The sequence below is a fragment of the Ranitomeya variabilis genome, chromosome 4 (assembly GCF_051348905.1).
Source record: "Ranitomeya variabilis isolate aRanVar5 chromosome 4, aRanVar5.hap1, whole genome shotgun sequence".
NCBI lineage: Eukaryota > Metazoa > Chordata > Amphibia > Anura > Dendrobatidae > Ranitomeya > Ranitomeya variabilis.
Genome location: NC_135235.1, coordinates 206903271 through 206921907, shown reverse-complemented (window position 1 = coordinate 206921907; position 18637 = coordinate 206903271). Strand labels below are relative to the sequence as shown.

Here is an 18637-nt window from a genome sequence, read left to right as displayed (position 1 = left end):
ATAGTTCTACTCCCTAGACAACTGACACCTTGGCGATAGATCCTGGTTGTGCTCTGGTACCGGGTAAAGTTGGGAATACCTGCCCTGTAAGTTAAATAAAGCTGCTACCCACTTACGTCACGTTAACAATGAGACACTATACGAGCGGACTTCCACCGGATGTGACGTATGCAGCTCACTCCCGCATTCTTGCGTTCCACAGACCGTAAGTTCGGCGCAGGCGGTCCAAAGACCAGAAATACGTCACATGCGTACTATTGCCATAGCGTGACCATTTAAAACGCTAGCCACCATTGCTCCCCCTGGGCATTGGTTATATGTCCCTCACTCCCCTGAGGAATCACTATTGAGGAAACGCGTCAGGAGAAAAACATGCCTGGGAGAGACCAGTGTGGGATCCTTATTATTATTATTATTATTATTATTATTTATTTATATAGCACCATAAATTCCATGGTGCTGTACATGAGAAAGGGGTTACGTACAGGGTTATAGATATCGTTAACAGTAAACAAATTTACAATGACAGACTGGTACAGAGGGGAGAGGACCCTGTCCTTGCGGACTTACATTCTTCGGGATAATGGGGAAGAGACAGGAGGTCGGTGTGCTGCAGCACTGGTGATGGTGAGGCGGCAGCTCGGGTGGTTGGTGAGGCGGCAGCTCTGGTGATGGTGAGGCGGCAGCTCGGGTGGTTGGTGAGGCGGCAGCTCGGGTGGTTGGTGAGGCGGCAACTCTGGCAGTGGCGACGCGGCAGCTTAGGTGGTTGGTGACGTGGCAGCGGCTCGGGTGGTTGGTGAGGCGGCAGCTCAGGTGGTGGTGAGGCGGCAGAATGGTTATTGCAGGCTGTAGGCTTTCCTGAAGAGATGGGTTTTCAGGTTCCATCTGAAGGATCCGAGGGTGGTGGATAATCGGACATGTTGAGGCGTGGAATTCCAGAGGATGGGGGATATTCGGGAGATTCCTTATGACATGAAATCCCACGGATCTTTGAACAGTTGGAAATTCAGCCTGCTGAACGTGACCAACTGACTGAAATTTAAAAACACCCTGGCACATCGTCCATCACATGCCTTAGAGGTCGTAACTACATGTACATTGGTACAAGCTAATACATGATACAAATCAGGGATTAGGTGAATTCTATTATCCAAATTATTCCTTTGTTGGTCAATTTCCTGATTTATATCTGTGTTTGTACCCTACATGTTTGCCCAATTGGGGCCATTTCTCCTAAGGTTCTTAGACCCAGCAATCTGTATAAAGGTAACTGGCTGGGCTTCTGAGTAAGATTGGATAACACCTATCTAAGGGAACCTAATAATTGAATATCCTCCAACTTTTTGTAGGGTACCTGAGTGGTAATCTGCTACTTTTTATTACCGTTACATATGCACAAACACTTTGGCACATTTGCACTTTACACGTATATTGTGTTTTTTTTGTGATTTAGCCTTTTAATTAAAATACTTAACGAAAATTAATTTTTATTTAATTAATTTTTATTTATCCCAATTCGCTAATACCTCCCTAGGCAACTCCTTTAATGTGACTAATGATGAATTGCCACTTTAAATAAATGGAGCGGAGTCACACATCTGGTTGCTTCTCCGGCGCTGAGAAGAAGCACTTCTCCGGTTTATTAAATGTATTTATTTCTTCGGCCGTGTTGGAAATTCCTGTGTTCAGCTGTGCTCGGTTAGCCACTCCTTTTCTCTTTAAAATCTGGGCTCTACTACTAATCCTTGTCAGAGTTAGCTCTTGCTTCATGACAATAGGAGGGAGAGGAGTTGGTTTGAGAAGAGTGCTGGATCAGTTATAAGCGACTGTTGTTTGTACGCTTTGTAATTCCTTATCCTTCCCTGTTTTGCTTTCTTCCCCTTCCTGCACACCCTGGTGTATTCCTCAGTTATATGCGAGTGAATATTTTGTTGGTGTGAAGTTTCCAGTTTCCCCTTGTCTTTGTTGTCCTGTTTGTCGAGGTTGGTGTACTGCGGTGCACAGTAGCGCCCCCGCTTCCCTTGGTGGGGGGGAAGGGAAAAGCCTCAGGAGGGCTAACCCAGGAGATAAGGCAAAGGGGAGGCCATGGCGTCTTCACCATCTGAAGTATCCTGGGGAAAAGGGCGAGCTAGGACACCTCCTAGTGTTAGGGCCAGGAAAGGAGCCCCTGGTCCCACGTCACTCGACAGTTGTGTCGTAACAGTTGTAGTCAGCACACACTGCCTGGGAATAGTGGTAACTGTAACTCATCATCGTTACTTGGTCTCCCTGCGATTAGCAAAACCAGGCAATGGAGATGACAGTTGTAGTTTGCACCGCCGTCTGTGTATTGCACATGTTAAAATAAAAAATGAAATAATGGCGTTGGGGTACCCCTTATTTTTCCTAACCAGCTGTGGTAAAGGAAATAGCTGGAGGCTGTTGTTATTATTCTGGGAAGGAGCCATTAGCCGTAAAGGTTTCCGGCCTCTTAATAACATCTCATGTCTGCTTAGCCTTTACTGGTTAGTAAAAAAGAGGGGGGATCCAAGTAAAAAATAAAAAAAAAATGACGTGTGTCCCCCCTATTTTTACTAATTAACAAAGGCTAAACAGACGGCTGCGGGCTGATATTAATAGGCTGGGAAGGGGCCATGAATATAGGGCCCCTCCCAGATAAAGGACCCCAGCCCTTAGCTGCTGCAGAAATGGCGCATCCATTAGATGCTTAGCTTTGGCTTTTCTCACTTGCCTGGTGCGTTGGCAAGTGAGATAATAGCATTGGGGTTGGTGTCAGTTGTTTTATGTCTATCAGACACCCCCTATTAGTCAAAATGAATAAAGAAACACTCCAAGAAAAGTCCTTTTTACTTGTACAAATTACTCCCCAACAATTGCCCTCTTTTATCCATTTATTAACTGAAAAATCAGAAATCAAAGTAATCCTCACCCGTCCACCGTTAAAGGGAACCTGTCACCAGAAAAAAACGCTATTAACCTGCAAATATGCAATGTAGAGCCAGTGTCAGTCAGGGCCGAGGAGCGATTACAGCAGCCGCTCTGTATTCTCTGAGCGGTGACCAAACCTGTGCCGCCCCCGCCTCCATGACAGAAAGCTGAATGCTGGTGGGGAGAATAAAGTCTTTCTTCCCGCAGCATTCCGCTGTGTGCAGGCGTCGGGCACCGTAATAACGCTGTTAATCTGCTGATTAACCCAATATCTGCAGGTTAACAGCGTTATTTCTGGTGACCTTTTCCCTTTAATCCATTATGATGAGATCACACGACAATCCCCAACACTGCTACAACCGGATGGTGTGGTGAAAGGTGACCACTAATGTGACTGCTCAGCACGCCAGCCAGAACACACTGAGCTTAGCGCGAGAACGCAGCTGCAGTGACGAACGGTGACTAGAGATGGGCAAACCCAAACAGTAAAGTTCACCATCTGTACCGAACGCCTACTGTTCGGGCACGGACTCCGATCACAGACTTCACCAGGAAATCCGTGCTACTGTTCGGGTTCGGCTGCCCGAACAACGGGTGTTTGTTGCTCTGTCATGTCATGACAGCACGGCAAACACCGCTTCTGATTGGCGGTGAAATCATCCCCGCCGGTCAGAGAGCCGCGGTTAAAAGACAGCATGCGCGCTCAGCTGTGATCAGAGGTATAAAAGCTTACCTCCGATCACTGGTGTCAGCTGATGGGACTACTGCTCCCATCATCCGAAATCTGCTGCCGCTAATAACAGCGAGAGCAGGAGCAGCAGATGGGAGTATTCATGAGCCGCTCCTGTAAATAAATAATTTTAAAAACCCGGCGTGGGTTCCCCCTATTTTTGATAACCAGCCAGGCAAAACTCACAGCTGGGGGCTGCAACCCTCAGCTGTCAGCTTCAGCAAGGCTAGTTATCAAGAATAGAGGGGTCCCCACGCTGTATTCTTTAATTATTTAAATAAACAGTTTAAAAAAAACGTCGTGGGGTTCCCCCTCCTCCTTTTTTGAAAACCAACCTTGCTAAAGCAGACATCTGGGGGCTGGTATTCTCAGGCTGGTAAGGGGCCATGGATATTGACATCCCCCCCAGCCTAAAAATAGCAGCCCACAGCTGCCCAGAAAAGGCACATCTATTAGATGCGCCAATTCTGGCACTTTGCCCGGCTATTCCCACTTGCTCAGTAGCGGTGGCAAGTGGGATGATAGTTGGGGGGGTTGATGTCACTGTCAGGTGACATCAAGCCCCTAGGTCAGTAATGGAGAGGCATCAATAAGACGCCCCCATTACTAACCCCATAGTCACATTGAAAGAAAACAGACACCAAGAATAAAGTCTGTTAAATGAAAGAATGACACAGACTCCTTTAATAATCTCAATTAAACCATACTTACGACCTCGCCTATTCTTCTGTAATAAACCAAAAATAAAAAAACTACAATATACCATACCTGTCCGTCGTTTTGTCCCTCGCCGTAATCCATGTCTGGGGAGAAATAGTTTACAACCTGGACGGGGTGCTAAGATGCGACCGTCCAGGCTGAGAACCACTGGTGCATGAATGGCTGCATGCGCAGCCTCAGTGACTAGTGGTGACGTCACTGAGGCTCCGCTCCCAGCCGGGATGAACTGCGGTGACCTCGGTGAGATCACCGCTAGCACCGTGGGAATTTTTTGAAACTGAAAAACTCCTGAAAATGCAGACTCATACAGAACTTCTGTGACCCCATAAAAAGTGTGTGCTTAGCTATGATTACTTTTAGTTTAAAAAAAAAAAAAGTTGCACTAAAGGTACCTTCACACGAAACGACATCGCTAGCGATCCGTGACGTTGCAGCGTCCTCGCTAGCGATATCGTTTCGTTTGACACGCAGCCGCGATCAGGATCCTGCTGTGATGTCGCTGGTCGCTGAATAAAGTCCAGAACTTTATTTGGTCGTCCGATCGCTGTGTATCGTTGTGTTTGAAAGCAAAAGCAACGATACCAGCGATGTTTTACACTGGTAACCAGGGTAAACATCGGGTTACCAAGCGCAGGGCCGCGCTTAGTAACCCGATGTTTACCCTGGTTACCAGCGTAAAAGTAAAAAAAACAAACAGTACATGCTCACCTGCTCGTCCTCCAGCGTCTGCTTCCTGACACTTACTGAGCGCCGGCCCGAAAGTGAAAGCACAGCGGTGACGTCACCGCTCTGCTGTTAGGGCCGGAGCTCAGTCAGTGTCAGGAAGCAGACGCTGGGGGACGCGCAGGTGAGCATGTACTGTTTGTTTTTTTTACTTTTACGCTGGTAACCAGGGTAAACATCGGGTTACTAAGCGCGGCCCTGCGCTTAGCAACCCGATGTTTACCCTGGTTACCCGGGGACCTCGGCATCGTTGGTCGCTGGAGAGCGGTCTGTGTGACAGCTCCCCAGCGATCAAACAGCGACGCTGCAGCGATCGGCATCGTTGTCGCTATTGCTGCAGCGACGCTTCGTGTGAAGGTACCTTAAGTGTCAGGTTGAATTTTTCTTATTATTCATTGGCACAGCATCATTCCTCCAGTGATTTCCCTCCTACAGATTAATGCGCCATAATCCCTATCTTTAGCTTAAGTGAGCTGCCCTCACTAATTACTTGAATGCTTTCCCCCCTCCTCTCCTTTCTGATCTGCTTTGTACTATTTAACTTCCCTTCTTCTATCAGTAACATCTCTGCCAGAAGATATCTGACATATTTGCATCAGATTAAACAAGGTAGTCGTCAATAAAAAAAGAAAAGCAAACCTTTCTACCATTTTTTGATGCTGTATGATGCTTCAGTTTGCAAACTGGATAGTAAAACCTGATGCAAATCTATCAGAATTCTGCTCCTGTCATTGATGGATTCTTCTGCTCTCCCTCCCTTCTTTCAGTGTTACAGATAAAAGCAGGGAGGTTGAGTAGTTATACCAGGCAGATCAGACAGGAGAGAGGGGGGAAAGCATTTAAGTAATTAGTGAGGGTAGCTCACTCCAGGAAAGAAGCTGTGCCAGTGCACAATAGATAGTAAAAGCCCCTTGGAGACCCAAACCTCACATCTAGTAAAAACTGCATATTATGGGGTCTGAAAATGAAGAAAATACATTGCGTTTCTGTAATGTTGAGCTGTATTATATTGTAAAATTACCAGTCTCCAATGAATATTATACAGTGAACATACGTCTAGGACATAGTTTTTTTTTATTTTTACCCTGTGATTTCCAAATTGTTTAAACAAACTGCTTGATTTTTTTTTTGGGGGGGGATGCATTTGGGGGGTAAAATATAAAAAGTGGATGTAGGCATTAATAAGGGGCAGCGGCTGCCTTATGCCAGCACTGAGAACTGCTATTGGGAGTATATTTGGATTTTCTGATTTCTCCACTGTATCCTAATCTGTTTCCTAATCTGAGGTCCATGTTTCTCTAGACTCCTGCTAGTGAATCGGGATCTGAATAAAAGCCTATATACAGTGCAGGTTCATCCCATGGACGACGTGCAAAGAGAAGGTGAGCCCACTTTACAGCAGCAGCTCCACAACATTTCATTTTTTAATTTTTGTATTATTATTATTATTATTTAGTTATATAGCACCATTAATTCCATGGTGCTGTATATTAGAAGGGGTTACATCAAAATACAAATATCACTTACAGTAAACAAACAATGACAGACTGGTACAGAGGGAAGAGGACCCTGCCCTTGCGGGCTTACATTCTACAGGATGGTGGGGAAGGAGACAATAGATCGGGGGTTGCAGTAGCTCCGATGGTGTTGAGGTGGCCGTGTGATCATTACAGGTTGTAAGCTGCTTTGAAGAGTTGGGTTTTCAGGATCCAAAAGTGGTGGATAACCGGACATGTTGGGGCACATAATTCCAGATGATGGGGGATATTCGGGAGATTTTTTTTCCCCAATAACAAACAAACAAAATTTGGCACAAAATTTTAGGCGAGCGGGTAAAATCCTGCCATCCATGGCAAACATTAAAGAGAAAAAAAAAAAAACAGAACACAGGCGAACACATATAACATGTCAAACGCCATGGAATAAAGGGCGCTGCAATAATAATAATAATAATAATGTAACATTGTTTTGGTGGTCGGTCTCCAAGGCAACGAATTGTAAACAAAATCAAATTGTTCATATCTCAAGAATGGCTAATCATTTTAATAAGCAGCCAATTGCGATATTGCTCATATTTGCAAGCACTATCCAGCAGTAGCCATCTATGAAGATGGCAGCAACCCTTTTCATATTAGATCAATGGGGGTCCGACATCCCGCATCACCACTGAAAGAAAAAATAAAATAAATATATAAATATATCTACTATATAATTGTCTAAGGGTCACTTCCGTCTATCTGTCTGTCTGTCACAGATATTCATTGGTCACGGCCTCTGTCTGTCATGGAAATCCAAGTCACTGATTGGTCGTGGCAAAACGCCCACGACCATTGCCACGACCAATCAGCGACAGGCACAGTCCGGCGGCAACATGGCCGCTCCTTCCTCCCCACAGTCAGTGCCCACTCCATACTCCCCTCCAGTCAGCGCTCACACAGGGTTAATGCCAGCGTTAATGGGCCGCGGTGTAACGCACTCCATTAACGCACTCCATTAACGCAGCTATTAACCCTGTGTGACCAACTTTTGACTATTGATGCTGCCTATGCAGCATCAATAGTAAAAAGATCTGTTACAAATAATAATAATTTAAAAAAAGGTTATTCTCACCCTCCGATGTGGCGCTGTGTCCTCGGCAGTGCAAGAGGCAGGTTCCGGGGCTAAGGATGCTATGCGAGAAGGACCTGCCATGACGTCAGTCATGTGACCGCAACGTCATCACAGGTCCTGCGTGAGAAGGACCTGCCATGACGTCATGGTCATGTGACCGCGACATCATCACAGGTCCTGCGCTCATACCAACCCTGGGACCGGAAGCTGCCGCGTGCACCGTACACAGGCGCCAGGACTTCAACGGCACTTCGGAAGGTGAGTATATGTTTATTTTTTATTTTACATCACTGGGCAGTATACTACGTTACTAGGCAATATACAACGTGGCTGACCAATATACTACATACTGCGTGGCTGGGCAATATACTACGTCGCTGGGCAATATACTACGTGACTGGGCAATATACTATGTGGCTGGGCAATATACTATGTGGCTGGGCAATATACTACGTGGCTGGGCAATATACTACATCACTGGGCAATATACTGCGTGGCTGGGCAATATACTACGTGGGCTGTGCAATATATTACGTGACTGGGCAAAATACTACGTGGCTGGGCAAAATACTACGTGGCTGGGCAATATACTACGTGGCTGGGCAATATACTACGTGGCTTGGCAGTATACTACGTGGCTGGGCAATCTAATACGTGACTGGGCAATATACTACAAACATAAGGATCAAAACATCCAACACCGCGGAGACACCATCACGTGTTTCTCAACGCAGTGATCCAGAACACTGCCCCCATCCCTTATGGGAAATATGCAAATGCATGTAGAAAAGCCGCGGAGACACCATCACGTGTTTCTCAACGCAAGCAATGAATAGCCAGGTCTTTCACCAGGAAGGAACAACCACGGGAAGGGCCAACCACGGGAAGGGCAGCATCCAATAAAGGAAAACATGGTATCCATCCACAGACAGCTGTTTCGGGGTATTTGCCCCTCATCAGTGTGGAGTAAGAAACTGGCTATTAGGAGCAGTGCCTAGTGAAAAGGCTATAAACATAAAGATGAATGACCTCGGGGAGATCAAAACATCCAACACTGCGGAGACACCATCACGTGTTTCTCAACGCAGTGATCCAGAACACTGCCCCCATCCCTTATGGGAAATATGCAAATACATGTAGAAAAGCCGCAGAGACACCATCACGTGTTTCTCAACGCAAGTTCTGGATCACTGCGTTGAGAAAGTCAGTGCCTGCTCCATACTCCCTCCCCCAGTCAGCGCTTACACAGGGTTAATGGCAGCGCTAACGGACCGCGTTATGCCGTGGTGTAACGCACTCCATTAACGCTGCTATTAACCCTGTGTGGCCAACTTTTTACTATTGATGCTTTCTATGCAGCATCAATAGTAAAAAGAATGTTAAAAGAAATAAAAAAAAATAAAAAATCGTTATATACTCACCGTCCGTCAGCCCCCGCATCCAAAATAGGCCTTTCATCGCTCCTCAGCGACGCTCCGGTGACCGCTCCATGCATTGCGATCTCGCGAGATGATGACGTACGGTCTCGCGAGACGTTACGTCATCATCATCTCGCGAGACCGCAATGCACTCTTGAGACCGTAGCGCGCGAGGAGCGCAGGTAACTGCTTCGCCTGGATCCGGGGGCCAACGGAAGGTGAGTATATAACTATTTATTTTTTATTTTAATTCTTTTTTTTAACAGGGATATGATGCTCACATTGCTGTATACTACGTGGGCTGTGCAATATGCTACATGGGCTGTGCAATATACTACGTGACTGCAATATACTACATGGGCTGCGCAATATACTATGTGGGCTGTGCAATATACTACGTGGGCTGTGCAATATACTGCGTGGGCTGTGCGATATACTGCGTGGGCTGTGCTATATACTACGTGGACTGTGCAATATACTGCGTGGGCTGTGCGATATACTACGTGGGCTGTGCGATATACAACGTGGGCTGTGCATTATACTACGTGGGCTGTGCGATATACTACGTGGGCTGTGCGATATACTGCGTGGGCTGTGCGATATACTGCGTGGGCTGTGCGATATACTGCGTGGGCTGTGCGATATACTGCGTGGGCTGTGCGATATGCTGCATGGGCTGTGCGATATACTGCGTGGGCTGTGCGATATACTGCGTGGGCTGTGCAATATACTGCGTGGGCTGTGCAATATACTGCGTGGCCTGTGCTATATACTACGTGGGCTGTGCAATGTACTACGTGGGCTGTGCAATGTACTACGTGGGCTGTGCAATGTACTACGTGGGCTGTGCAATGTACTACGTGGGCTGTGCAATGTACTACGTGGGCTGTGCAATGTACTACGTGGGCTGTGCAATGTACTACGTGGGCTGTGCAATGTACTGTGTGGGCTGTGCAATATACTGTGTGGCCTGTGCAATATACTACGTGGGCTGTGCAGTATACTACGTGGCCTGTGTTATACACTACATGGCCTGTGTTATATACTGCGTGCGTGGGCTGTTATATACTACGTGGCTGTGTTATATGCTATGTGGGCTGTTATACACTCCGTGGGCTGTGCTATATACTACGTGGCTGTGCTATATACTCCGTGGGCTGTGTTATATACTACGTGGCTGTGCTATATACTACGTGGCTGTGCTATATACTACGTGGCTGCTATTTACTACGTGGGCTGTTATATACTATGTGGCTGTGCTATATACTACGTTGCCGTAGTTTCCCACATATCATGCTTCAAACATAAAGATACCAAATGTACATTTTTGGTGAAGAATCAACAACAAGTGGAACACAATTGTGAAGTTGAACGAAATTTATTGGTTATTTAAAATTTTTGTGGAAATTCAAAAACTGAAAAGTGGGGTGTGCAATATTATTCGGCCCTTTTAACTTAATACTTTGTTGCGCCACCTTTTGCTTTGATTACAGCTGCAAGTCGCTTAGGGTATGTCTCTATCAGTTTTGTACATCGAGAGACTGAAATTCTTGCCCATTCTTCCTTGGCAAACAGCTCGAGCTCAGTGAGGTTTGATGGAGATCGTTTGTGAACAGCAGTTTTCAGCTCTTTCCACAGAGTCTCGATTGGATTGTGGTCTGGACTTGGCCATTCTAACACCTGGATATGTTTATTTGTGAACCATTCCATTGTAGATTTTGCTTTCTGTTTGGGATCATTGTCTTTTTGGAAGACAAATCTCCGTCCCAGTATCAGGTCTTTTGCAGACTCCAACAGGTTTTCTTCAAGAATGGTCCTGTATTTGGCCCCATCCATCTTCCCATCAATTTTACCCATCTTCCCTGTCTCTGCTGAAGAAAAGCAGGCCCAAACCATGATGCTGCCACCACCATGTTTGACAGTGGGGCTGGTGTGTTCAGAGTGATGAGCTGTGTTACCTTTACGCCAAGCATATCGTTTGGTATTGTTGCCAAAAAGTTCGATTTTGGTTTCATCTGACCAGAGCACCTTCTTCCACGTTTGGTGTGTCTCCCAGGTGGCTTGTTGCAAACTTTAAACAACACTTTTTATGGATATCTTTGAGAAATGGCTTTCTTCTTGCCACTCTTCCATAAAGGCCAGATTTGTGCAGTGTACGACTGATTGTTGTCCTATGGACAGACTGTCCCACCTCAGCTGTAGATCTCTGCAGTTCTTCCAGAGTGATCATGTGCCTCTTGGCTGCATCTCTGATCAGTCTTCTTCTTTGAGATGAAAGTTTAGAGGGACAGCTGGGTCTTGTTAGATTTGCAGTGGTATGATACTCCTTCCATTTCAATATGATCGCTTGCACAGTGCTCCTTGGGATGTTTAAAGCTTTGGAAATCATTTTGCATCCAAGTCTGGCTTTAAACTTCTCCACAACAGTATCATGGACCTGCCTGTTGTGTTCCTTGGTCTTCATGATGCTCTCTGTGCTTCAAACAGAACCCTGAGACTATCACAGAGCAGGTGCATTTATACGGAGACTTGATTACACACAGGTGGATTATATTTATCATCATTAGGCATTTAGGACAACATTGGATCATTCAGAGATCCACAATGAACTTCTGGAGTGAGTTTGCTGCACTGAAAGTAAAGGGGCCGAATAATATTGCACGCCCCACTTTTCAGTTTTTGAATTTCCACAAAAATGTAAAATAAGCAATACATTTTATTCAACTTCACAATTGTGCTCCACTTGTTGTTGATTCTTCACCAAAAATTTACATTTGGTATCTTTATGTTTGAAGCATGAAATGTGGGAAAAGGTTGAAAAGTTCCAGGGGCCCGAATACTTTCGCAAGGCACTGTAAGTACGGACGCACGAACACACACTCACACACCTACTATATAATTGTCTAAGGGTCACTTCCGTCTCTGTCCTTCTGTCTGTCTGTCACGGATATTCATTGGTCGCGGCCGCTGTCTGTCATGGAATCCAAGTCGCTGATTGGTCTCGCCAGCTGCCTGTCATGGCTGCCGCGACCAATCAGCGACAGCCACAGTCCGATTAGTCCCTCCCGATTCCCCTGCAATCAGTGCCCGGCGCCCGCTCAATACTCCCCGCAGTCACCGCTCACACAGGGTTAATGCCAGCGTTAACGGACCGCGTTATGCCGCGGGTAACTCACTCTGTTACCGCCGCTATTAACCCTGTGTGACCAAGTTTTTACTATTGATGCTGCCTATGCAGCGTCAATAGTAAAAACATCTAATGTTAAAAATATAATAAAAAATCATTATATACTCACCTTCCGCCGCCTTTCCCGCTCCTCGCGACGCTCCGGTGACCGCTCCATGCAAGCGGCAGGTTCCGGTGCCAAGGATGGTATGCGAGAAGGACCTTCCATGACGTCACGGTCATGTGACCGCAACGTCATCACAGGTCCTGCACACCTGCGCGAGAAGGACCTGCCATGACGTCACGGTCATGTGACTGTGACGTCATCACACCCTGGGACCGGAAGCTGCCGCCTGCACCGCACACAGGCGACAGAACTACAAGGGGCCCTCGGAAGGTGAGTATATGTTTATTTTTTATTTTTTAACCTGTGACATACGTGGCTGGGCAATATACTACGTGGCTGTGCTGTATACTACGTGGCTGTGCTGTATACTACGTGGCTGTGCTGTATACTACGTGGCTGGGCAGTATACTACGTGGCTGGGCAATATACTACGTGACTGGCCAATATACTACGTGGCTGGGCAATATACAACGTGGCTCTGTGCTGTATACTACGTCCCTGTGCAATATACTACGTGGCTCTGTGCTGTATACTACGTCACTGGGCATTATACTACGTCACTGGGCAATATACTACGTAACTGGGCAATATACTACGTGGCTGTGCAATATACTACGTGGCTGGGCAATATACTACGTGGCTGGGCAATATACTACGTGGCTCTGTGCTGTATACTACGTCACTGCAATATACTACGTAACTGGGCAATATACTACTTGGCTCTGTGCAGTGTACTACGTCACTGGGCAATATACTACGTGGCTGTGCAATATACTACGTGGACATGCATATTCTAGAATACCCGATGCGTTAGAATCGGGCCACCATCTATATATATATAATCAAAATGTGATTGGCTGTTATCAATGCCTGAGTAATTCCTTTCTTCCGCTTTTGCCATCGTACACAATAGCGCTATTTCCCATTGTTCTTTATTACTCAGGATAAGGAGCATGTAACTAGATAAGGCGGGTGAGATTACCGACATGTACAACCGCTAAACTACACCGAGTGAGGCGAGACGCAGCATGTAAGAATTAATTAATGCATGGTAGAATAAAGGCTTTAGCTGTCGAAGTGACAGGCAGGTAGGGCGAGACTAACTGTCAGCTTCATCTCTCACATCAGAATTTTACTTAAGGGGAGTGTGTCTTCAGGATATGACCTCTTGTTCAACTTATTTTTCAGCGTTTTTGTTGATTTTCGTGCCCTTTTTGTCTAGTACAATGGCTCATAATTAGTGTTGAGCGATACTTTCCGATATCGGAAAGTATCGGTATCGGAAAGTATCGGCCGATACCGTCAAAATATCGGATCTAATCCGATACCGATACCCGATCCCAATGCAAGTCAATGGGACGAAAATATCGGAATTAAAATAAACCCTTTATAAACTTGTAGGTTCATTCTACATGAAGGAAAACAACTAAGAATAATGTAGGATGTATTGGGGGACGCGGCGGAGACATTAAAGGCACAGAGGTTTAGCCCAATGTAATAGAATAGCAGGATTTTTTTTTTTTTTTTATGACGTTCGGCGGTAGAAAGATTTTGACTATGTTAATTTTTTTTTTATTTTGTCAGATATTGATGTTTCACTACTTCCACGCCCTTCACCTTCTTTTTTACTTCTCCCACACTTTCTTCTTCATTATCCTCATCATCAGCTTCTTTGACATCAACTTCTTCACCTTATTCATCTTCATCTTCTACCTATTATTTTTTTGGTTACATTGTTCATATTCTTTTTATTTTACTATTATCTTCATCATATTCTACTTCTTCATCATATTCTTATTTGTGACAGGCATTCCCGTAGTTGTTATCTATAAAAGTTTGAAGATTACACCTTCCGTTCTGCCTGTCACAAAAGAGTTACATTTGTCCGCGTTCAGTTACGCCTGCAGCATCAGGCTTTATCCAGGGGCACCACGAGGAGGAACGGACTCACCCCCATACACTGCTTAGTCTTCTTCTGCTTATAATTTAGATAATATTTTTTGCTCTGATATTTAGTGTTATGCTTAATGTTCTTCTGCTCTTTGTTCTGCAGCCTCTTGTTCTTCTGCTTCTCGGTCTTCCAGGTCGTCGTCGTCTCCGGGGTCGTCGTCATCGGGGTGGTCTTCAGGGTCGTCGTCTCCGGGGTCGTCGTCATCGGGGTGGTCTTCAGGGTCATCGTCTCCAGGGTCGTCGTCATCACGGTGGTTGTCGTCTCTGGTGTCGTCGTCATCTTAGGGGTGGTCTTCCGGGTCATCGTGTTTAGTCTCTTGAACTTGGAAATGTAGCAGAAGGTACAAGAAGGCTGAGAAAATGCCGAGAACCAGCTGATGGAACTGGAACTCGGATGGCTACCCGAAGGTCCAAGAGCCAATGGAACTACCGAGGACCAGCTGACGTTACTGGAACCCGGTTACTAAGCAGGAGGTACCCGTGCCTGAAAGCACTACCAAGGACCACCTGACGTTGGTGGAACTCGGATACCCAGAGGGAGGCACCTAAGCCAAAGGCTCTGCCCGGAACCAGCTGACGGTACTGGAACCAGGATGGGGAGCAGAAGGTACAAGAGCAAAAGACACTGCCGAGAACCAGCTGACGGTGCTGGAACCCGGATGGGTAGCCGAAGGTCCAAGAGCCAATGGAACTACCGAAGACCAGCTGACGTTACTGGAACCCGGTTACTAAGCAGGAGGTACCCGTGCCTGAAAGCACTACCAAGGACCACCTGACGTTGGTGGAACTCGGATACCCAGAGGGAGGCACCTAAGCCAAAGGCTCTGCCCGGAACCAGCTGACGGTACTGGAACCAGGATGGGGAGCAGAAGGTACAAGAGCAAGTGTCTGCGTGGCTTTTGCAGGACACGATGCCGGCTGCACAGCAGGGGAACAGCTGGCGGTGCTGAACCCCACTGACACATTGGCTGGTGTTTTTCTCTGTGCAGCTAGCAGTACCGGGCCCCAACTGGCGGTGTTGGAGCCCGGGCTCTGCAGGGGGAGCAGAGTGTAGGCCGAAGCCTAATTGAACCAATTTCAAAGGTAACCTTTAACCCCCCCTCAGGGGTTACAAAGTAGAAGAGCCACAGCTTATGCAGCAGTAGTGCTGCACAAGTCAAAGGTTGCTCTTTTAATTTTGCTCCTTGCACACGCTGAATGAAACACGTATAACATTTAGCCCTTTATACAGTCAAACTGTGTTGGAGGCGCGAGTTCCCTTTGTAATGAGACGCAGCACAGATGTCAAGAATCCCACCTTGGTGCTGGGTGCAGCCTCCTGAGCGTTGTTATTTGCTGTACAGGAGTCTGCGCTGTCGTGTTATCCCCTGGCCTAGCGCTGTTAGCGCTGCCCATCTTCTGACCTCATTTAATGTCGGCCGCTGCGGTTCGCGATGACCATGAATCCCAGCCCCGCGGTGTCTTAACATTGTTAAAACACTGCGGGGCTGTGATTCATGGCCTGGCGCAGCACATATGTTCGCCTCTCGCACTCGGGTCCTTACACCCGCTGCAGACTGTGCGGCGTCAGCTGATCCCTTATCGCATGCCACGGCCATGAAGCCGCACAGTCTGAAGAAGGCGGAAGGAGATGAGGGACAGGCGAACTGATGCACTGCTCATGCCCATCAATCACACCCTCGCAGTCCCAATAAATAAGACACCGAGGGGCGTTGTGTGGGTCAGGGCGGCCGCAGAGGCGCAGGCAGCCAAACAATGATGCCAGAAGACGGGCAGCGCTACCAAGGGGGTTGCAGCGTGTCATTACAAAGGAAAGTCACACCACCGGGACGGTTAAATGGTCACACAGAGGACACATTTCAGACGTGTTTTCAGTTCCACATGTGCGAGGAGAATACGTTTATGAGCCACCTTGCACACATGCAGCATTACCGCTGTACAAGGTGGCTGTAAAACGTACAAACGCCTGGGGGAGGGGGGACAGGTTCCCTTCAATTTCAGTTCTTGTGTCTGCGTGGCTTTTGCAGGACACGATGCCGGCTGCACAGCAGGGGAACAGCTGGCGGTGCTGAACCCCACTGACACATTGGCTGGTGTTTTTCTCTGTGCAGCTAGCAGTACCGGGCCCTAACTGGCGGTGTTGGAGCCCAGGGTCAGCAGGAGGAGGAGAGGGAGCAGAGTGTAGGCCGAAGCCTGCACTGGAGCAAGTTGAAAGGGAAACTTTAACCCCCCTCCCCAGGCGTTTGTAGCTGAAAGAGCCATCGTGTACAGCACTAATGCTGGAAAAGGTAAACTTAGCTCTTTTAATTATGGTCCTTGCACATGCTGAACCTAACACTTATAAAAAGTGTCCCCTCCTACCGTGATACCGTCCGGTAGGTGGAACTTTCCTTTGTGATGTGACGCAGCACAGCCGTCATTCTTACCCCCTTGGCGCCGTGCGCCGCCTCCTCAGCGTTGTTTGAATCAGTCCCGGAGCCTGCGCTGTTAGGTTAGCCCTTGGCCAGGCACACATTTTGCGCTGCCCGTCTTCTGACATCATTTGGTGTCAGGCTGGCTGCGCCTGTGCGGCCGCGCTGGCCGAGAGCCCGCCTCGTACTGTCTTCTGATTTAATCCCACTGGGGGCCTGAGATCCATGGACATGCGCAGTGCATATCTGAACCTCCACCTCTCACTCATCTCCCTACGGCTTCTTCTGACTGTGCGGTGTAACGGCCGTGGCATGCTATTAGGGACCAGCTGACACCGCACAGTTTGAAGAAGCCGTAGGGAGATGAGTGAGAGGTGGAGGTTCAGATATGCACTGCGCATGTCCATGGATCTCAGGCCCCCAGTGGGATTAAATCAGAAGACAGTACGAGGCGGGCTCTCGGCCAGCGCGGCCGCACAGGCGCAGCCAGCCTGACACCAAATGATGTCAGAAGACGGGCAGCGCAAAATGTGTGCATGGCCAAGGGCTAACCTAACAGCGCAGGCTCCGGGACTGATTCAAACAACGCTGAGGAGGAGGCGCACGGCGCCAAGGGGGTAAGAATGACGGCTGTGCTGCGTCACATCACAAAGGAAAGTTCCACCAACCAGACGGTATCACGGTAGGAGGGGACACTTTTCATAAGTGTTAGGATCAGCATGTGCAAGGAGCACCACGAAAAGAGGCACTTTTTCCCTTTGCATCATTACTGCTGCACAAGGTGGCTCCTTCAGTAACAAACGCCTAGGGGGGGGGGGGGACAGGTTCCCTTAAATTTAACTTGTTGTGCCTGCGTGGCGGTCGCGGTACACGTTGCCGGCTGCACAGCAGGGGAACAGCTGGCGGTGCTGAACCCCACTAACACATTGGCGAGGTGTTTGGCTCTGTGCGGACAGCACTTCTGGACGGCAACTAGCGATGTTGGAGCCCAGGGACAGGTGGTGGAGGAGGTAGGAGGGATTGCCACACACACAGCTGGGGAACAGCTGACGTTACTGAACCCCAATAACAGAGGAGCGACTGTTGGGACTGTGCGGACAGCACTTCTGGACGGCAACTAGCGGTGTTGGAGCCCAGGGACAGGAGGAGGAGGTAGGAGGGATTGCCACACACACAGCAGGGGAACAGCTGACGTTACTGAACCCCAATAACAGAGGAGGGACTGTTGACTGTGCGCACAGCACTACCAGGCAACAACTAGCGGTGTTGGAGCCCAGGGACAGGTGGAGGAGGAGGAGGTGGAGGAGGTAGGAGGGATTGCCACACACACAGCAGGGGAACAGCTGACGTTACTGAACCCCAATAACAGAGGAGGGACTGTTGGGACTGTGCGTACAGCACTACCAGGCAACAACTAGCGGTGTTGGAGCCCAGGGACAGGTGGAGGAGGAGGAGGTGGAGGAGGTAGGAGGGATTGCCACACACACAGCAGGGGAACAGCTGACGTTACTGAACCCCAATAACAGAGGAGCGACTGTTGGGACTGTGCGTACAGCACTACCAGGCAACAACTAGCGGTGTTGGAGCCCAGGGACAGGTGGAGGAGGTAGGAGGGATTGCCACACACACAGCAGGGGAACAGCTGACGTTACTGAACCCCAATAACAGAGGAGGGACTGTTGGGACTGTGCGTACAGCACTACCAGGCAACAACTAGCGGTGTTGGAGCCCAGGGACAGGTGGAGGAGGAGGAGGTAGGAGGAGGTAGGAGGGATTGCCACACACACAGCAGGGGAACAGCTGACGTTACTGAACCCCAATAACAGAGGAGGGACTGTTGGGACTGTGCGTACA

The 18637-nt window shown here is 48.0% G+C and overlaps 1 protein-coding gene across 1 annotated transcript in view; it reads left to right on the top strand.

The window, feature by feature from the left end:
• FUZ (fuzzy planar cell polarity protein) overlaps nucleotides 1–18637 on the top strand; it is a 92892-nt gene that overhangs the window by 61067 nt on the left and 13188 nt on the right. Inside the window, exon 9 of the mRNA XM_077259756.1 lies at nucleotides 6404–6483. Within this exon, the coding sequence (XP_077115871.1) occupies nucleotides 6404–6483 (80 nt within the window). The remainder of the gene's footprint in view (nucleotides 1–6403; nucleotides 6484–18637) is intronic.